Here is a 21175-nt window from a genome sequence, read left to right on the forward strand (position 1 = left end):
CACAGGCCTGTACCCACAGTGAGCCAGTTGGGAGGAAGTAACGATGGCAGCCACCTAGGGACTCAGGGATTCCAGCTTCTACTCCCAGCTTTACCCTGATTTACCACAAGGCTTTGGGTGGTCACTTTCCCATCTGTAAAATGGGGCACCCTGTGTCACATTCAGGGCTGGGAAGGGAAACAATTCTATCCTTGGAACCAGGGCTCAGAGGAGGGCCATGAGCTTTGTCTCCCAGGCACCCTCACCCTTGGGTCAACACCTAGCAGGGCAGAGCACCTGTGACTACCGAGGGCCAAGGCATCTAGGAGAAGGGGTGGCTTTAGAGGTAGACATGCCTCAACCTCTAATGCAAAAGACAAGACTACCACCAGGCCACTTTCCCTCGGCACTGGAAACCAACCTGAGCAAGGTGGTGCCTGGAAGAGAGCACCCAGATGGGCCTGGACTTAGCTTTGTGGACAGATGGGGCTCAGATCCCCGCTCTAACAGGCTGTGGGACTCTAGGTACGCCATGTAACCTTCCTGAGACTCAGTTTCCCCAAACATAAATGGGGACCTTACTAGTCCCAGACAACTGGTTTTTATCTATGCTTCCCCTCCCATCCCTAGCCTCAGTTTCTCCATCTGAGAACTGGGGACTTCGACGGTACCATTTCACAGGACTGCTTCAGAGTCCCGGAGCTGATGGAGGAAGGCGAGCGTGGATACAAGAGCACAATCAGAGAGGGGAAGTGACCTGCCAGGACTCGGCCGAGGGGGTGGCCGCGGCGTGGGGAACCCTGTGGCCGCCCCAGGGCCAGTGAAGGGTCATTTCCTTCCGCGTTCAGCCCCGCCGGCACCTCTCCTGTTTGCCCACCCCTAAGTGCGGCGGCGCCGGCAGCGGGGGAAATCGGGGCCAGGCCGGATTTCCTCTGCGGACCTGCAGCTCCTAGAGCCCCCCCCCCCCGCCCCGCTCCCTCCCCTCCGGACCCCGCGGGGCCACGAGCTGCACGTGCGGCGGTCGGGGCGGCCTCGCCCGCCGCCCGCCGGCGCCTCCCCAGCGCCCCCCACCCGGCCCTTCCATCCCGCCCCCTGCCTCCCCGCCCCCCCAGCCGGGTTCCAGCGGGAAGATGCTTCGCCGCCTCGCGCGTTCCGGAGAAACCGAGTCACGCGGGGGCGCGCCGGCCGGGCGCTAGGACCCCGCAGCGGGGCCGGGGGGGCGTGGTGGGGCGGGTCGGCGGGAGAGGTATTTAAATTGGAGCCCGAGCCGCCCCCTCGCGGGTCGGGTTCCCGTGGGGCGGTGGAGCAGCCGCGGGCCGCCGCGGGCCGTGACCCCGGGGTCTGGGCGGCAGGTTTGCGCAAGATGTGCCGGGGCTGCGCGCCAGAGGAGCGGCGGCCGCGCTGAGCCAGGTAGGAGCGCCCGCCGGCGAGGTGCCGCCCGGGGACGGGGACGGGGCCGGGGACGGGACGGGCCGGGGCCGGGCCGGGGGACCCCGCCGTGCGCCCCTGCAGAGCGCCGGCCGCCGCGGCTCCATCCCGGGCGCCTCCCGCCCCCCCCCCCCCCACGCGCCGAGCCCGGCAGGACCCGCCCTCGCCCCCGAGGCTCCCGTCGCAGCTGCTCTTTCCCGCGAAGGCGGAGGCCGGCGTTCCTATTTGACAGATGGCAAAACTGCGGCAGCAGGGCCGGCACGCACTTTCCCGGGAACTCACAGCCAGTCGAGGGCAGAGCAGGATTTGAATCCAAGGCTCTTACCGCCGCGGGACTCCGCCGGCCGGGCGCGTCCCCGCGCACCGCACCTAGCAGCTGGCCCGACTCTGGGGTGGGATTGGGGCCGGGCGGAGGGGCACCCACCTCTCCCCGAGGGGCTCGCAAGCCGGCCTCCTTGGTGAGTGGTAAGATGTGAGGGACCCCGACCCCCACCCCCACCCGAGCTGCCTGAAATTCCGCCATCACAGCTACATTCCTTTGGGTTAAGGTCTAATTCCCCCGTGGGATGCACATGTCTCCAGAATGGGGCTTGCCCTTAGTGATTCACTGCTTGGTATGAACGTCCACAGCAGCTCTCCCAGGACCCCACTCTGCTGGTGACTGGGGCTGAGAGGAGGGAGAGGAGCACCCCAGAGCCCAGCCCTGGGAGCCTGCCTGTCGGTAGGGGTGGTAGGGGTGCCGGTGGGGGGTCGCTGGATGTGGTTAGGGAGGGAGATCTTGGCCTGCTGTAGTGGAAACATTTGCTCTGGAGGCAGACCGACCAGATTCTGAATTCATCTATTTACTGCCTGTGTGACTTTGGGTAAGTCACCTCTCTGAGCTTCATTTTCCTCATGGGCAAAATAAGGACAGTTCTATAGGGAGCAGGCTACTAGGCACCTGATGGAGAAAACACAGCCTTTGGGTCATGTAGACCTGGGCTAACCCCCCACCCCCACCCTCAAATGCTTATGAGCCGGCTAACTGTGTGCTAGGTCTCTTTCTGAACGTCAGTTTTCTCATCTGTAAAATGGAAATTATGGTAACCACCTTATTGGGTTGTGACTTCAAATGAGATAATACAGATCATGTGCTTAGAAGAGTGTCTAACACCCTGAAATAGTAGGGATAGGCTTATTACAATAGTAGGCATTGCCCCCCTGACACACACACTCTCCCTCCCTCTCTCTCACATACACACACACTCACACACACACTCGGGTATTTTCTGGTATTGGTCCTCCCAGAGTCCTGAAATGTCTCCTGCCTTCTCTTGCCTAGGCTACTAGTCTGCAGGCCTGGGGCCCCTATCCTCGGCATGCCTCACCTGTGCCGTTTGGCCCTCTGGGTCATTGCCCCAGGTGGGAAAGACCGTGTGTCCAGGACACCTTCATTACCATTCTCAGCTTTATCATCACAATGGTTAGGGGAAGCCAGTGGCAGAACAGCCACCAGGAGACTTGCTGTACAGATGGGACACTTAGGCCCTGAAAGGTTAAGGGACTTACCTGGGGAGCGCAATACACAGTAGTGTCTGGATGTAAGCCTGGGTCTAAGTGACCACAGTCTTCCCTATTGAAAGTCACATGCTACACACCGAGTCTGGGGCAGTCCTGAAGGGTGCCCACAGATGAGATGCCAGGGCAGATTTCCCCGTGCTAGAGGGACTTCTGCAGGATGCACAGATGCCCACCTTGGGGGTGGGGAGAGATTTGGCAGGCAGAAGAGGGGCTGGTGAGGGCGCCTTTGAGCAGCACTGCCTTCAGGTTCAGAACTAAGCCAGGTCCCTCCTGTCCTGACCTCACAGCCTCCTGAAGTAGAGCTTCTACCCCTCTCTTTGCCATTCTTTCAATAGATGTTTGGTGAGCACCACTTAATAGACCCCTGTTCTCATAGAATCAAAAATACATTAGCAGGAAGTGATCAATGCAAGGAAACAATGAAATGTGTGAGAATCCAGAGAATAGCATTCCAGGCAGAGAGAGTAGCAGGGGCAAAGGCCCTGGGGTAGGAATGCACTTGCTATGTTTGAGGAATGGTGAGAAAGCTAGAATTTGGTAAGGGCAAGGCAAATGGGAGATGTGGTCAGGGAGGAGATTGTGTAAAGCTTGGATTTTATTGGAAGTGCTCAAGCAGTGAGAGTCACGCTCCAATACATGATTTAAAGGCATCAGCCTGGCTGTGTATGGAGGACAACCTGGAGGGGCCAGCGTGGGAGCGGGGCTGTTGCTGCTTTCGAGCCCAGGGCTGTGGTGGTACCTCAGTGCGGAGCAGTGGTGGAGGAGGGAGGTAGCCGACCCAGCGTCTGTTTTTCAGGCAGGGCAGACGTAACCTGCTGATGGGAAGGAGTGTGTCTGGGAGATGAAGGGAGAGTCCAGAAGGAGTGCTCTTGCCACCGTCACCTTGTGTCAGTTCTCAGTGGCTCACTGGCCTGCCTGGTGATGTGAGATGGATCCCAGGGGAGACTGAGTCCTCTTTGCCCTGGGCCACTTCCCACAGGAGTGGGTCAGAGGAACTAACCCCGCAGAGCTCAGTGCTGTGCCCACTGGAACCTCAGAGTCTGTGGAACCTGGAGGATGAGCTATACATTGGCCAGCCTTGGGGAATCAGAGAGGGCTTCCTGGAGGAAGTGATATCTAAGCTGAAACCCAGAGGATGAGGAGGCATTCAGCACAAGAGAGGGGAGGAAGTGAAGGTTTAGGGCAGTGAAAAGGTGCTCACAGAACCGAAGGAAATAGGAGGCTGCCATAAGCCAGAGTGGGAGAGGGGACAGTGAGAAGTGAAGCCGAGGGGGAAGAGCTGGCTGGGCAGGCACGCTCCCCAAGGGCCTCAAAGGTCCCAGTGAGAGGTTTCCATTCAATTCTGAACACACTAGCTTTCAAATGGGTGGTGATGTTCTGCTTTTTAAACAGCAGAACCAAATTTCCTGTGAACACAGGTGAGAGGCGAGCAGCTGTGGGGGGCAGGGGGCCCAAGGCCCCGAGCTGAACCCAGGGAATGGGGTTGAAAACACAGCATGGTGGCCTGTGTGTGTTTGGGTGAGAAAGAGCCTCAGAGTAGCCATCTTCACTTAAAATTCATCACAAGGATAGTAGTGGATCCTAAAAGTCGAAGACCTAGCCCTCACAGGTCCTATAGATGCTTCTTCTTCTAAAGCACCCTTCAGAGTTGCAACTCAGCGCTCATTTATTGAGTAACCTTCTAGCGTAGAGGTTCAGGGTACAGATTGCTGGGCCTGCCACTAGTAAGCTGTGTAGCCTTGGTCCTGCTACTTGATCTCTCCAAGCCTCGGTTTCCCCATCTGCAAAATGGGAATCGTCATCCTAGAACCAAGTCCTTGGATTACTATGAGGATTAAGTGAGTTAATACATGTAAAGTACCGAGAAGAGTGCCTGGTGCGTGATAAGGGCTTTGTAAGGGCACTTTCATTTGATCTTTAGCAAAACTTAGGCAAATTGGCATTAACCTGGAAAGAGGAAACTGAGGTTCAAGACTTGTACAAGGCCCCATAGGAGCAGGAGCAGGTCAGTGGAGGGAAAGAGAGCAGTTACGGGTGACTGAGTCTAGTGCTCTTGGAAGGCTTTATGTGTCCTCCCTTGTTAACACTCAGTATGCATTCTGACACTTCTCTGCATTTAATTATGGCCCCAGGTCGGAGGACAGAGCCAAACTTGAGGAGGCATTCAGTTAAAGTATGAAAGGAAGAAAGAAGGAAAGAGAGAGAGAGAGAGAGAGAGAGAAATAAAAAGAGAGAAAGAAAGAAAGAAAGAAAGAAAGAAAGAAAGAAAGAAAGAAAAAAGAGAAGAGAAGAGAAGAGAAGAGAAGAGAAGAGAAGAGAAGAGAAGAGAAAAAGAAAGAAAAGAAAAGGCTTGATGTGTACTCCTAGCACTTGGCCCAGGTCCTCAGTGAGTGAGCCCCTAACAGCACAGGGAATCAACTCTGCTCAGGGCCTGTGAGGTTGCCCTTACTCCACCTCAGCTGCACACAGAGAAGACACCAGCAGGTCTGAGTGGCCCCCTGCACTGGCGGTAACTTCAGTGAAAGTAAAGAGCCTGGAGCCTACTCCTGGGGAAGTCCACAGCAACAGTGCTGGGGGCAGGGTAGGCCTCCTGGCGGAGCTTCCTGTCAGGGCTCCAGGCCCAGCCTTCAAACAATGGCAGGGACTCCAGAATCAGAAAATCAAAAGAAAAAGGGCAAAATAAAAGTCCAGGGGTGGGGGGATTGAGGAATTCCGTTCGAGGGCCTAAGAAAGTAAGATGGGGGATCTGCTTCTGACCTGGGTGGAAATGTAGTCAGAGGCCTAGCTACCCAGCTCACCCCATCCCAGCCCTGAGCTTGGCCCAGGGCAGCCCTTAGAGTCCCTCTGTCTCCTGCTCACCCCCTCCAGGTGGTCTTCCAGCAGGTAGGGTCTTTTGAAACCTGCATCTGACCAAGTCACCGCTGTTTCAAAGCTCTCGCTGTCTGGAGTGACAGCTTAGCTCCTTGGCCCAGCACTAGAGACCCTCTGGGATAGGCTACAGACCCCAGCACCCATGGCTGCCTCACTCACAGCACCTTTTGTCCAGCTCTGGCTGTGATGTGGGGCTCCCTGAAGGATGGGAGCAATGGGGGCTGGCAGTGGAAACCAGTGGTCTTACAGTGTTCCCCTTTTCTCCCCACCCTCTGCAGAGCCATGAGCCACCAGATCCTGCTGCTTCTGGCCCTGCTGACCCTGGGCCTGGCCACCTCCCAACGAGACAAGGTGCCCTGTAAGATGGTAAGCAGCCCCACCCAGGTGGGCTAAGCCCCCGAGACTGTCCTCCTGTCCCAGCCCTACAGGCCAGAAGTCAGAGGAGTTAGAAGAGGAAAGGGAATGCATTGAACACATTTAAACCTTGCATTTAATGAGTACCTGCTAGGATGTTTAAACACTTTATTATGTACTCTGAATCCTGTCAGGTAAGTACCATTCTATCTCATTTGATAGAATTGGAAATTGTGGTTTAGAGAGGTTAGATGGCTTGTCCAGGTTCAACCGGCTAGGACCAGTGGGGCTGAGATTGGACTCTATTTCCCCAAGTTGCCCCTGCAGGGCAGCAGACCCCCTGGGTGATATAGAATATGTGTATGTGTAGGGAACTAGAGGTTGGCTAGCGGGGTCCCTCCTGGGCCAAATCCCCTTTTCTTGACTTGGGCCCAAATGCTGCTTTCCTGGTGGGACACCTCTCACTCATTGCTGCTCAGATCCAAAGCTGCCTCCTCCAGAAAGCCCCACCCTGACCGCTCCCAGGCTGATGTGCTTCTGTTTGCTCCCCGTCCTGGACTCTCATACTGAGCAAATGGGATAGCTGGTGAATGCATCCAAGCCTGTCTCACTTGCTGGACCAAGAACTTCTTCTTGGGTAGCAGGTTGTCCAAGGGCAGCTCTGAACTTGGCTCTGTCTGGAAGCTCAGAGCTTAGGGAGCAGTGGGCACCCTTAGAAACCAAGTTCTGTGAGCCACCCTGGCCTGCAAGCTTCCTCCTGGTTGGGCAGCCCAGTGCCGCCCTGCCTACCAGCAGCCCCCGCTGGGCCTCATGGGCACTGGGGTAGAAAGCAAGTATTAGGCCCTGGGCTTGGCCAGCTTTGTGTCCTGGCTCAGCTCTCAGAGGCTGGTGTCCTGGCAGCTTTTAATATCCTGAGGTGAGGCAGAGTGGGGGTAACGAGGGTCCCAGTACAGTGCCCCCCCCGCAAATGCTCAGTAAGTGCTGGCTGATACTATATACTGTGCTGAAGAACAGTAGGAAAAGGAACTTGCACTGGTACTTGGGCGCCTCTGACTCTCTGATCCAGGGGAAGCTCACCCCTGAGTCTCAGTTTCCTTAGGTGGGTTCAACAGGGTAAATAATGCATGCCAGGATTAAACGAGGCAAGGGGTCTGTGTACCCAGCCATGGAGCCTGCCACAGAACTAGTGTGCCATGACAGTGGTGGTCATGGTGTTCCTTTTGCTGTTTCTTTCTCAAGTCAGGATGGGCCGGGTTGCTGAGGATAGGGATGAGGAGGCTGTACCTAGTGGCCCAAGCTGGTGGAGACGTTGTGAGGGACCAAGGGGCAAGAGCCAGGCAGGGCTGGCAAGGTGGCCGGGCTAGGTATGTGGTTTAGAGGGGCATTCAGCTGCCCGATACCCTCGAGGATGCTGCTTGGCTGGAGGTGCTAGGGCCAAGTGACTGGACTGCCAGGACCAGGACAACTGATTAGTCAGGTGCCCCACGAGGGCAGGTCCCATGAGGGCAGGTCTGTGCCCCCCATCCCACTCCCACCCTCCCACGCACCTTGGAGCTCTGGGGAAGGAGCTGAGAGCTGGGCCGGCAGGGAGTGCCCAGGCTGGTGTTCCTGCTCCATGGACTCCGCCACTCACTGTGACCTTGTGCTGGTCACTGCTGTCTTCAGTTTTGTCTCCCCATCTGGGAAGTGGGCAAGCCAGAGTCTTTTTTACTCTACTGGTCTTTAACTCTGGTTAGAATACATGGATTCTCTATTTTTTCCTTTTAGAAAGGTGATGATTCAGTCCCTTAGCCCTTTACCAAGCCACTGTGGTGTCCGTGACTCTTTCATTCATTGAAAAAATTTATTGAGTACCTTTAGTGGGCCAGGTCCAAGGCATCCACATCCATCACACCGACCCCTGTTGACTCTGAGCTCCCTGCCTAGCATGTCCTGCCCAGACTGCCACAGTCAGGAGCCAGAGCTATGAGAGAGGGAGCACAGGGCTGTGGTACTCCCTCAGAGCCCAGGGAGGGCTCCCCACCTCCAGGCTCAGTGCCCCAAACACCAAGCTCAAGCCCTGCAGATCTGGGTGGGGAGGGGTAAGGATAACCAGAGTGGGGACCAGCAGGGAGGAGGCCCAGAGGCAGGTGTGGGAGGGCACAGAGGGCAGTGGTCAGGTGTGGTTACTGCAGCAAGGGCTGGGCTGGAGGGGGCTGGGAGGAGAGGAGACAGGTCTGCAGGGGCTAAAAACAGCCTTAAAACCTGCTGAGGGTCCTGGACTTGCCCTGGAGGGTTTAAGCAGAGAGTAGCATGGAGAGGAGGTTTCTTGTAGCAATTGCCAGGAATTTGGCAGTTGGAGAGGTCAGAAGGGGTCTGTGGATACAGAGAGTCCGGGGTAGGAGTGGGCCTGCACTGGGTGGTTGTGGAAGTCAGACCATTTCCTGGAAAAGTCTGGATTCCTGGGCTCTTTGAAAAGATGAGAGGGAGATTGTATTTGCACAGAAAAAAAAGAAAAACTCGGGCTCCTTCGAAGTCACATGTGCTAGGAGGACAAAGTTGGCCTTTGGCTCTAAAACAGATATACGTTCAAACCCCAGCTCTGCTCCTCCTCAGCTGAGTGATCTCAGAGCCCCCTACCCTCTCTGAGTTTGGGTTTCTGAAAAGAGGGGTGACCATATCTGATGGGCTTGCTTTTGTGAGGCTCCAGTGAGACAGTGGGCCTGAATGAGCTAAATAAAATGTAATACACTGAGTCAGTGCTGGGGAAAGGTGTTACTCTGTGGATAAGAAGCCTGGAGTGGTAATGTGACTTGGTGAGGCTCACACAGCAAAATCCTAGTCTTGTCACCAAAGAAGGTGGGTTGGGACCCTGGCCATGTTTCCCCTGCTTCCTACCCCCTCCCCTCTCCAGGGGCCAGTCTGGACCAGGCCATGGTGGGCAAGGCCACTGATGGAAGTGGGTCAGGTAGCAGCAGCAAAAAGGAGGTCTCATCTGGGGATAGGCAGTGAGAAAGGCAGGCACTAGGACCCGGGACTCTGCCCCATGGAATGAGGGCTTGAATGAGGTCTGAGGGTAGGAGGCCAAAATAAAAACTGTTGAGAGGAGTGCAAATTGCATTTTGGAAACATTTCTCCCCCAAAATGGTTTCTGGTGTAACAGCAGTTGGGTAAATTTAACTATCTGAGCACATAAAAGGAACCCAGGATGTGAACCAGAAGGCCCCAGGTTCCTGCTCAGTCCTATTATTCTCTGGCTTGGGGTGGTTCTGGGTGATATATGGCTTAGTTTCCTGTAAAATGGGGCAATAGTCAGTGTAGGGTGTTTTGTGAGTTCATCTGTCCTCTTGTCTGTCTGTCATTTCTATGTCTGTGTATCCATCAAACTTCCTTAAGTCCCTCCCTGATACCCAGCACAGTACTGAGTGCCAGAGACAGGGGCACGGAGAAAGCTAGGGATCATCCAGATGAGAGATGATTGGGCTGGGGTGGAGGAATGTGGAGCATCTTGGGAGCCAGAGGAGAGGCCTAGCTAAGCTAGGCTGGGGGTTGGGTAGGGGTTGGGGTTGAGACATCCTTCCTAGAAGATGTGTCTGGTTCCTCCCCTTACTGTGTCCACTAATGCCCACTGCTCTCCCTGACCTCTCCAACCCACCCCAGGTAGACAAGGAGGTCTTGTGCCAGGGTCTTGGCCTGCTCCAGGTCCCCTCGATGCTCCCGCTGGACATCGAGGCCCTCGACCTATCTGGGAACCAGCTGCAGAGCATCCTGGCCTCACCCCTGGGCTTCTACACAGCACTTCGACGCCTGGACCTGAGCACCAATGAGATCAGCTTCATCTACACCGGGGTCTTCCAGGCCCTGCCCCACCTGGAGCACCTCAACCTGGCCCACAACAACCTGGCAGTGGGCACCATGCTGAACGCCCCCAGCCTGGGCCCCCTGCCTCATGTGACATCTCTGGACCTGTCCGGGAACAGCCTGTACAGTGGCCTGGTGGAGCAGCTGCTCGGGGAGGCGCCCGCCCTGCGCACCCTCTCGCTGGCCGAGAACAGCCTGACTCGCCTGGCCCGCCACACGTTCCGGGGCACGCCCGCGCTGGAGCGGCTCGACCTCCACAGCAACGTGCTCATGGACATCGAGGACGGTGCTTTCGAGGCCCTACCCCACCTGGCCCACCTGAATCTGTCCAGGAATTCCCTCACCTGCATCTCCGACTTCAGTCTCCAGCAGCTGCGGGTACTGGACCTGAGCTGCAACAGCATCGAGGCCTTTCAGGTGGCCCCAGAGCCCCAGGCTGAGTACCAGCTGGCCTGGCTCGACCTGCGGGAGAACAGACTGCTCCGCTTCCCGGACTTGGCTGCGCTCCCGCGACTCATCTACCTGAACATGTCCAACAACCTCATCCGGCTCCCTGCAGGGCCATCCCAGGGGGGCGAGGGCATCCACGCGCCTTCAGAGGGCTGGTCGGCCTTGCCCTTCTCCCACCCCAGCCGCAACGCCAGCACCCACCCCCTCTCCCAGCTCTTGAACCTGGATTTGAGCTACAATGAGATTGAGCTGGTCCCTGAGGGCTTTCTCGAGCACCTGACCTCCCTTCGCTTCCTGAATCTCAGCCGGAACTGTTTGCGAGCCTTCCAGGTGCAGCGCGCGGGCTTCCTGCCTTGCCTTGTGTACCTGGACATCGGCCACAACGCGCTGGAGACGCTAGAGCTGGGCTCCAGGGCCCTGGGGTCTCTGCGGACGCTCCTCCTCCAGGACAATGCCCTGCGGGACCTGCCCCCCTACACTTTTGGTGGCCTGGCCAATCTGCAGAGGCTTAACCTTCAGGGAAACCGGGTCAGGCCTTGTGGGGGGCCAGGTGAGCCCAGCCCCTCAGGATGTGTGGCCTTCTCTGGCATCTCCTCCCTCCGAGTCCTGAACCTGGTGGACAATGAGATGGAGATGCTCCGGGCGGGTGCCTTCCTCCACACGCCACTTACCGAGCTGGACCTTTCTGCAAACCCAGGGCTGGATGTGGTCACGGGGGCCTTGGCGGGCCTGGAGGCCTCCTTGGAGGTCCTGGCCCTGCAGGGCAATGGGCTAGCCATCCTGCAAGTAGACCTGCCCTGCTTCAGCTGCCTTAAGCAGCTCAATCTTGCCGAGAACCGCCTGAGCCACCTGCCTGCCTGGACACAGGCCGTGTCCTTGGAGGTACTGGACCTGCGGAACAACAGTTTCAGCCTGCTGCCGGGCAGCGCCATGGGCGGCCTGGAGACCAGCCTCCGGCGCCTCTACCTGCAGGGGAATCCACTGAGCTGCTGTGGCAATGCCTGGCTGGCTGCCCAGCTGCACCAGGGCCGTGTGGACGTGGATGCCACCCAGGACCTGACCTGCCGCTTTGGCTCCCAGGAGGAGGTATCCCTGAGCCACGTGCGTCCTGAGGACTGTGAGAAAGGGGGACTCAAGAATGTCAACCTCATTATCATCCTCACTTTTGCACTGGTCTCTGCCATCCTCCTCACCACACTGGCCACTTGTTGCTGCGTCCGTCGGCAGAAGTTCAACCAACAGTACAAAGCTTAGGGAAGCCAGGAGCTGCGGGACAGCTCAGCCTGGAGACCTCCCAGGTCAGCTGGGGTGCCGGAGGCACGGACAAGGGTGGGGACTGACCCAAGGTCACACAGTGAGCCAGAGTCTGAGAACTCTGGTCTCTAACTCCCCGCCCAGGGCTCCTTCCCTTATGTCGTGCTGTACTGGTAGGCAACCCACTTCCCAGGCCACACATGTGGTCCAGCTGTGGCAGCCGGAAGTCAGGCAGTTTCAGGAGTGACAGAGAATAAGGTTGACAGATCTGACCGACACATGTTTGCCAAGCATGTTTTGTGCCACATCCTGCTCTGGGCACTGGGGACGCTGGTGAATGAGACATATCCCTGCCCTCGAGTGTCCCCCAGTCCTGGTGGGGAGGTGGTCCCAAAGCCATGCAGTGACCACGCCGAGTGTGGAAGTTCCAGGGCTGCTGAGTTATGGAGAGTCCTGCCCCGGTGGGGCCGGAGCACAGGAGGGACAAGACCAACAAGACTGGTCTGAGACGTTTCCAAGCAGACTGTTTGTCACATCTTCCAATAATGACTTTCAGCTTCTTTGGAACATGTAGAGCTTGTGACCGGAAGAGAACTGGAGCCACATGAGTACATCTTGGATTCAGCTCTGAGGCCACAGCGGCTCCAGCAGAGCCTGATTAAGAGGCTGTTGCCCGGGTTCTGGCCCTGTGCTGGACCATTCCATTTCCTGCTCCCGACAGGCTCTTTCCCTGCCTAGCATGCTGGGGTTGCACACAATTGCCCTAGCCCCCCAGCTCCCTACGCAGGCCCCTTGTTCATCCCCAGCCCCACCCCGGCTGATGAGCCAGGAGTCAGAACCCAAGCGATCCGGTTCTGTTCTGCACCAGGCTTGTTGGCAGCTGGAACATTGGCAGCCTCTTTCGGACAGCCCTCTGAGGTTGGTATTTTAACCCATTTTACAAAAACTCCCTCCAGGGTCCTCCAGCTAAGAAATGCCATACCTGAGATTCAGGCTAAAATCCTCCTGTCTCCAGGGCCTGCCCTTTGCCACTGCGGGGGCTGTCTGCTGTTAGGTGGACAGGAAACGGCCCCACATTGAGGGAGCAGGGCCTGGGAGCATCCTGTGCTGCACATTCCCACCCACTCCTCTCCCTTCTCTCTCCCAGGCAGGCAGACACAGGCTCTCTTCTCCTTCTCTGCCTCAGTTTCCCTTATTCCCTCCTTTGTAGACCGATGTGTGTTCATCTTTTTCTCTTGCTCCTGCATTCCCTGGTCCTCCATTGAGCACAGCTGGCAGTTTGAGACCATTGAGTCCAACCTTCCCATTGTACAGATAGGGAAACTGAGACTGAGGAAGAGAATGGAGTTTGCTCAGAGCTTCACGAGCCAGTGGCAAAGCCTGTGACAAAAGTGGATTCAGACCTCATTGAGGGTGTCAAGGGAAATTGGGAGCTGGACCTGAGTGATTTTCTTCTCTCTCAGCTGTCATATGACAAGATAATGCTGGCCCCAAACACTTTTGGGTCCTCATCATGCAGGGACTTTTTCCCTTAGAAAAGTGGTAGAAAAACCCATCTAGATATAACCCTCTATTCCTCATGGCCTTGGAATCATGGGCTGTCTAGGAAGCCCTGGGGGTAGCCCAAGACCCTCTGTTGTTGTCTTCACTATCTTACCTATGCTTGGCCCGTGGTCTGGCTCATGATGGTGCTTGGTAAAGTGTGAGACAATGAAAACAGCCCTCTCTCTGCCCCATTTTACAGACAAGAAAACTGAGGCCCAGAGAGGGTCAAGGACTCAGGGAGTCAGTGGCAGAGCTGGGGCTAGAAGCTGGTGTCCTGGCCCCAGCCTGGGGCCCTGGTGGTGTGTGGGGCAGCCAGGTGGACCCAGTCCTGGTTGGGAATCACAACCACAGGTGCTCACTGCACAGAAACACTCTTCCTCAGGCCTGGAGTGACGGGGTGGGCCCCTTCAGGCCTGATCTTTGAAAACACTACACAATGCTGCTCTCACCTCCAGGAGCCAGGCCACAGTGTGGCCTGGGGACCAGCTCTTTGTATAACCCACATGAATGTATTAAAAAAATAATTTTGGAGAAACAGTGGGGCCTGCCAGCGTCCTCCTTGTTGCAGATCATGGGCATTATTGCATCCACTTGAACCCTGCTCCCTCTACTTCCATCCGGGTCTTTGAATCTTCATGGCAAACCCCTGGGGAGATGGGCTGAGGGCCGCTGAGGGGAGACTGAGGCTCTGGATCCTCACCGCCCTTGCCCTTGGGGCCTCAGCCCTCATTCCTCTGCCATCCCCCTGATCCTCTCACTCAACCAGTGCTGACCCCACCCTGCCCTTCCTGCTTGGGCAGCCCCTGTGCCCAGCCCCCTGCCTCATGGCAGAGGCCATCCTGTCTGTCCTACCCGCCCTCTGGGGCCCCCTCTGCAGGCTCAATTCTCTCTCCGTGATTTCCTTTCCCCTAGTGGTTGTGTGGAAGACTTGCCGATCTGAAAAATAGTAAAAAGACCCCTAAGCCATTTTCCCTTTCCTTCTCTTATTTCATGGGTAAACTTCTTGGCGAAGTAGCCCCCTCCTTCTCCCCTCCAATCTCAACTCGCCTGGGGTAACTTTACCCACCCCACTCCCACGCTGGCCTGGCTGAGGTCACCAAGAAGATCCTTTGCTGAACTCTGTGCACCTTCTGGACTGCCCCTTCTCGACCCCTCGCTGCAGGGGTCCCTCACCCCATCATCCCCGTCACCCATGCCCTCCCCTTGGCACACTCTCCTGGCATCCAGGCCTCCCACACGTGGTTTCTGCCTTCCTCTCAGTCCACTCCTTTTCAGACTCTGCTACGGGATCACCTTCCTCAAGCCATCTGAATGGCGATCACCAGGACTCTGTCCCAGGCCGTCTTCCCTCAGGAATGTCATCACCCTCATTGTCATAGCCATTCCATTGCTCTAATGATGCCCACATCTCTGGCTCCGGCCCCAGCCGGCCTTGAGCATCTGGCCCTGATACCCTGAATCCCAGAGGCCTCCCCGGCTGGAGAGCTAAAGGTCTCCCAATGGCCAGAGAACTGAGTGAGTGGCCAGGCCGCAGTTCAAGACTGACCTTGGAAGAAGAGCCAGGGAGCAGGGGGTGAGGGTAGGAAGAAGAGCTTTCCTGGTTCCTGGAAGGTAGCTGGATGGTGAGGGTGTGGGCTGTGAGGTCTGGGGAAGGGACAAGAGCCACTTCACCCATGGTGGGGGTGGGGCTGAGGGGCTCTGAGGTGGAGTCAAGAGGGCAGGGCATTCCCCACCCTCTACTTTGCAGACCCCTGTGCCTGTCCTCATGTGGCCCTGTCTCCCCATCTTAGCTGCCTGACACCCAGACATTGCCCTCTTTGGCGGCACCTACTTTCCCTTCCTTACTTCCTCTCCCACAAATTCCAGCTCAGTGATGCTCCACCTCCTTTATCCCCCAAACATCCTGGAGATTTCTCCATGGCAGCTTCTCTGGGCCCTGACCTCTCCCCTCCCAGTTCCTACTCCAAAGGATAATTTTAAATGCCTATTTCATAGATGGGGCTGGGGGGTGAGAAGGCATGTGACTCAGTTCGCTGGCACATAGCAGGTGCTCAGTGAAGGCCTAAGGGAAGTCAAGAGCATAGGCTGCACTCAGCCCAGGGCTCTGCAGACCTCCAATCCAGCTGGAGCCCACCAGGTCCCTGGCCCCTTTTCCTGGCAAACAGGGGAGTTTGTTCACCTGGCCAAGACCCCCAACAAGGCAGAAATTCCTGTTTTCAGCCAAACATGGACACAGCTGCCAACTAGGTCATCAGAGCATCCGGCAAGTCCCAGAGAGAGGGGAGGCCCTCGGCTACCCATGTCGCAGCCTGCGGTGCCAGGTCACCCAGCCCATTCAATTCAGTAAGCTGTTATGGGGCTCCTGGAGGTGCGGGGCCCCGCAGGAGCCAGGCTACAGGCCTGGTGGGCAGGAGGGAAGGAAGGCAGCACCCAGGGCCCACGAACTGCCTCAACTTCTTGGTCCCCTGTGCTGTCACACCCCTACCCCCACCCTCCAGGGAGGCAAGGTCTGCTTTCTGTGCCCCTGCCCTTCAGGCAGCTCACAAGGACCCTGCAGTCCATCTCTCTCTGGCCACCTCCGCCCCTGTGCTCAGAGCTGACAATTATTGGCCATTTCCGGTTGGCCCTACACCAAACAGTTGATGTACATTGTTATATGCAATTCTTATCATCTTTGAAGAGATTCCTATTACTATTAACCTCATTTTAAAGACAGTGAGACTTGGGGAATCCCTGGGTGGCTCAGTGGTTTGGCGCCTGCCTTCAGCCCAGGGCGCGATCCTGGGGTCCCGGGATTGAGTCCTGCATCAGGCTTCCTGCATGGAGCCTGCTTCTCCCTCTGCCTGTGTGTCTGCCTCTCTCTTTCTGTCTGTGTCTCTCATGAATGAATAAATAAAATCTTAAAAAAATAAAGACACTGAGACTCAAGGTCCCACAGCTGTAAAGCATGAGAGCTGAGACTGGAACCCAGGTATGCCCTGCTCCAGAGCAGCAATCTTAACCATGGGGTTCCCCACCTCCCAACACCAGGCTCTCTCCCACCTTCTCCACCTGAAATGTCTCACCCGCCCTGACCCACCTGCCAAACTCCTATGTCAACCCTGGCCTGTACCACCTCTTCTGGGGAGTCTGCCCTGATTTTCCTCTACAGCCCCAGGCTGCTGTGGGCCACAGTGATGAGGATCTCTGCCTGATATGCCACCAAATTAAGAACTCCTGGAGGGAAGTTCTACCTCAGCCCTCTCTGTGTCCCCAGGCCCTGTGAGCCAACACAGACTGTGAGTTCAGAAAAGGTTTCCTGAATGCAGGACCCCAGCCCTGCAGGACTTAGACATTTGTAGGGATTAAGATCGGCCCTCAGATAGAGAAGGGGGTCGTGGGCTTCTCAGACAGGTGCAGGGGACGTGGAGGACACAGAGGGGGATGCAGGATGTGGTCTGCCCAGGGCAGCAGTGACCAGTGAGGAGGCAAAGGAAAAATCTTCTCTCGACATCCTCTACTTCCCTCCACTTTCTTCTTGCCTCTGGGACCCTGTCTTATCTTCTCTTCCCTTCCTCCTTCCCCCTCTTCATCTCTCCTTTCCCTCCCTTGATCATCCCCCTCCTAACCCAGAAGCAGTTGGGGCCGTGGTAGCTGAGGGTGGGGAGGAGCAGAGGGGAGAGAGAGGGAGTGAGGCCCGAGCTGTTTATAGGAACTGGAGCAGCTCCATCCATCAGCTCTGTTTGGAGCAGGAGACCAAGCATAATAAATACCTTGGCTCCTCCCCAGCTGTGCTTTTCCTGAACTTGGCCATTCGAACTCAAATCTCTCTGGCCTGCTGGTTCTCAGGACCCAGCTCCCACCCCACCCCACCCTCCTCCCACCTCCCTCTGCCCTGGAAAGAGCCTCGCCTCCAGGACCAGAAATGCAGGGCTAAGTCTAGGCTCTGCTTTGGGTGTAAGGGCAAGTCCTGCCACTTGTCTGTGCCTCCATTTCCTCATCCCGAAAACGGGGTCATAGTCACTGCCCACCAAATGCACAGTGCTGTTCACATTGTAGGCCCGAGTCGCTTGAGCACCCACTCTGTGCCAGGCCCTGCAGGGTTCCTGGGAACAGCCAGAAAGGGCCTCTGCCTATTGGGTGGAAGGAGAGGCCACACCACATCACAGGCAGGAAGTGGTCAGCGCCGTGAGGGAGGTCCAGATTTTGTGCTCTGGAAGATTGTTTGCAGCAGGGAGCGGCCCTTCCAGCTGGAGGAGTGAAGGGAGGCTTGGAGCACATCTGGGCTGGCCAGGCGGGGAAGGCTAGGATTTCAGCTCACGGAGGTGGGGAGAGGCTCTTCCAGGCAGAACAAATGGGAGCCAAGCAAACTTGGGTCTGGACTGGGCAGACAGGAGTGTGCCTATGCCAGCCTCCTCCCCAGACTCCCAACTTTGTCCTCTCTGGACCTTCAGCACTTTCCATCCCAGCCTTCCAGCCTCCTGGAATCGTCCTTCCTTCCCTGGAGAGCTTCGGACTCATCCAAGCCGTGGATGTGTTCCTGGAATTCGGCAGTCATGTCCCAACCCCACCCCACCCTCCAGCGCCCCACCGAAAGCCACCCCAGAAAGTGGAAGACTCAGATCAAGGGAAAAATCACTGGCCAATAGCACATGTTTCTGGAATGAACAAGGGAATAAATGTATAAAGGAATGAATAGAAGAGTGAGTCAATGAGAAGGAGAACAAGTGAGTAAGCGAATTACTACATTCAAGGGACGTTTCTTAAGCGGCTTCACTCACACTAGGTGCTGGGCAAACGCGATCCCGCCCCTCGCCGCACTCGCTGCCTATTGGAGGAGATGCACGTTCACACCGGGGCTTGCACGCGCACACACGCGCACTCGGATCAAGACAGCACGGCACCTGTGATGAGTCCTATGCCGGACACAGCAGGGAGGTGTAGTCGAGATGGGCAGGCTGAGATGTCCTCCCTGAGGACTCCGGCTAGAAGCTGAGCCTCGAGGAGGACTTGTTGAGAGAGTGGATTAGTATTAGTCCTTCTCGCCTCTGGCCCTCCTTCCTGTGGAGTTGCCAGAATGCCCAGGAGAGTAAGAGCCGCGTGCTAGACCCCGAGGCCAGTTTTCATGCACTGAAAGCAGCCCCCTCCACTGAAACCTTCTCTGTCTTCTCTGCCTCGCAATGCGTTGACTGTGCTATTCTAGAATCACTAGAAAAATAGGAAAGGCCACATACAGATTAGTGGGAGTGATCGCCAAGGGAGGGGGCCCAGGAGTCAAGCAGCGTGGGGGTGGGGGGGCTAGGCTGCAGGGTGAGAGTCCAGTTCCAAAGACCCTTGCTTTTGAATTCTGGGACCGGTGGGGGAGGCAGGTAGCATGGGCTTGGCGCCCTCCTCCATTCCGGCACCAACCATATTAGCTTGGACCAACCCTTCTCTTCCATCCTAGGTAACTTCAAACCTTCTCATATCTATGTGGGTTTAGTAACACCTGTGTGTTTTCTCCATAATTATCATTGACAGACACATTTAAATTATTTGCGAATACACACATACATGTATCATAGTTTTATAAAAATAGGATCATAGTAAGTATGTTTTCCTGCATCTTGCTTTTATTTTTTAAGATTTATTTATTTATTTATTTATTTATTTATTTATTTATTTATTTATTTATTTATTCATAGAGACACAAAGAGAGAGACAGAGACACAGGCAGAGGGAGAAGCAGGCTCCATGCGGGGAGCCCAACATGGGACTGGATCCCGGGTCTCCAGGATCACACCGTGGGCTGAAGGAGGTGCTAAACCACTGAGCCACCCGGGCTGCCCCTGCATCTTGCTTTTTTAATTGAACAATACTTCAAGGAAATCCTCCCCTCTAATTCATTTTTGACGGTACATAATATTCCATAGTGTGAATATTCCATAATTTATTCAGCTGTTTACCACTTAATGGAACATTCACTTTTTAATCTTTTTTTTTTTCAACTATAAACATGCTGCAAAAACATCCTTGTTCATATGCCCATATCTCTGGGAGTTGTATTTGTCAGATAAGTTCTTACAGGTAAAATTCTAGATCAATGGATAGATATTATATATATGATGTATATGATTTTAATAAATCTTACTTTTTAAAAAGAGTCCTGTTTCACCCTTCCATAAACAACTTATGAGAGTATCTTTTCTGCACTTCCCTGCCAGAATGCGGGTGATATAAAGAGAGACGTCTAGAGAGTCGTCTCTCATTGTTATTATTTTTTTTAAAGATTTATTTTTATTTATTTGAGACAGAGAGAGAGAGAACAGGAGCACCATGGGAGAGGGAGAAGCAGACTCCCTGCTGAGCTCAGAGAGCCCAACTTGGGGCTTGATCCCAGGAGATCCTGGCCTGAGCCCAAGGCAGCCAGCCACCCAGGCACCCCCACCCAGGCGGCCCTCTCATTGTTACATTAAATCACATTTCTCTACTGCTGGATCTGAGCAGCTTTTCGTTTCCTTGTTTGCCATTTGGATGGGTTCTTCCATGAAACATCCATTTTTATCCTTTGCCCATTTTTCTGTTATCTTTTCCTTGTCGATTTGTAAACCTCATTGTACACTGTAGTTATTCAACTTTATCTAGCACTTTTATAACAAATGTTTTCCAAAGCTCTCCTTTGTCTGTTGACTGTGATTGTGTATCTTTGCCCCACAATGCTTTTCGGCCTCACTTCTCCTTTGTAGCTTGATTCAATTGTTTCACTCAGATTGTTCGTATAGTCTTCTAAATTTTTTTTCTTCTTTTATTTTTTTTACACTTAGATCTTTAAATAATCTGAAATGGATTTTTGATTATGCAGTTGGGTAATTGGTCAAATTTTGCTTCCAGATGAAGAGTGATTGTGCCAGCATCATTTACTAAATAATCAAAGGTTACTCTATCAAATATTAAATTCTGATATATGTTTCGTGTCTATTTCTGGATTTCCTCCTCTGTATATTTCACTGATCTAGATCTATTCCTCTATTAGTGCTCTAGTGATTGATTTTAGAGTTTGTTCTGAGATGTATAAGGTAAGTCCTCCTGCATTGCTATTATCATCCATAAATTTTTGGCTATTTTCAGGCATTAATTCTTCCAAATAAACATTTCATGCTGTTTGGAATTGATCTGGGGAGTTTTGACATTTCTGGGATATCAAAGCTTCCCATCCAAGACTATGGTATGTCTCTCTATTTGTTCAGAACTTGTTTTCAATCCTTCGACAAGCTTTTTTCATGTTAGCCCTGTGCCTTTCTTGTTTAATCTATTCCTAACTATTTTGTGCTTTTTGGCAATATTGTCAATGGAATATTTTTCTATTTCCATTTTTATGTGTTTGTTTTCAAAACAGAGAAAAGTGGTTTTTAATATTTACCTTGCACCCAATAGCCTTATCAATTTTTTTCTTCATTCAAATAAAGTCTTTTGTTTCTTTTGTTTCTGCATGTGTTTTTGCTTTCTGTTTCTCTATTAGAGACTCTTGGGTTTTCTAGGTATACAGTCATTTAATGACTTCATTGTTCCCACAGCTCCCTTGATACCCTCCCCACAGCAGCATCTGCCTCAGCCAGGCCTCTCCTTGCCTGGCCTACAGCAGGTTCCAGGGACACCCCCTCACACACACACACACACACATGTACACACACTGCCCACCATAGAGCTTTTTCTTCTAGGGCCTCTCTTCTCAAGACTCAAGGGTCTCATCCTCTGTCTCCCTGATTTGCAGGGGCAGAATGGAGGTGTGGGTCGGGGGCGCTCAGAATCCCTACTGCTTTGTTTTACCCCAACTGGAATTCTATCCTTCTCCTAGACCAAAGGTTGAAAACTGGTGGCCTAGGGGTCAGATTTAGCCTTTCGGCATGCTTTATTTGGCCCACATAGTGGTTTATTA

At 54.5% G+C, this 21175-nt stretch overlaps 1 protein-coding gene across 6 annotated transcripts; it reads left to right on the forward strand.

The window, feature by feature from the left end:
* The first annotated feature begins 1248 nt into the window (after positions 1-1248).
* Positions 1249-20689, forward strand: LRRC32 (leucine rich repeat containing 32). Of its 6 annotated transcripts, XR_003125069.3 has the most exons (5): positions 1249-1389; positions 5100-5451; positions 6117-6204; positions 9832-12654; positions 18945-20689. XR_003125069.3 is itself a non-coding variant. In XM_035704106.2 (4 exons), exons 3-4 carry the CDS (start codon positions 6121-6123, stop codon positions 11734-11736), a joined length of 1989 nt encoding a protein of 662 aa, XP_035559999.1. In that variant the 5' UTR covers positions 1249-1389; positions 5100-5548; positions 6117-6120; the 3' UTR covers positions 11737-13818. The 6 variants fall into 6 exon arrangements, 5 of the variants coding, with proteins under 5 accessions (XP_035559999.1, XP_035560000.1, XP_035559998.1 ...); XM_035704106.2 differs by lacking the exon at positions 18945-20689 and having other exon boundaries at positions 5100-5548; positions 9832-13818; XM_035704107.2 differs by lacking the exon at positions 18945-20689 and having other exon boundaries at positions 5100-5491; positions 9832-13818.
* Positions 20690-21175: the final 486 nt, after the last annotated feature.

Source organism: Canis lupus, chromosome 21 (assembly GCF_003254725.2).
Source record: "Canis lupus dingo isolate Sandy chromosome 21, ASM325472v2, whole genome shotgun sequence".
In the NCBI taxonomy this organism is placed as follows: Eukaryota; Metazoa; Chordata; class Mammalia; order Carnivora; family Canidae; genus Canis; species Canis lupus.

What these genes read in the sequence shown, in the direction of transcription:
- LRRC32 (XM_035704106.2), top strand. Translation starts at nt 6,121, where the DNA reads ATGAGCCACCAGATCCTGCTGCTTCTGGCCCTGCTGACCCTGGGCCTG. An exon ending in ACAAGGTGCCCTGTAAGATG is followed by an intron (nt 6,205 to 9,831) that starts GTAAGCAGCCCC and finishes AACCCACCCCAG; the next exon opens with GTAGACAAGGAGGTCTTGTG.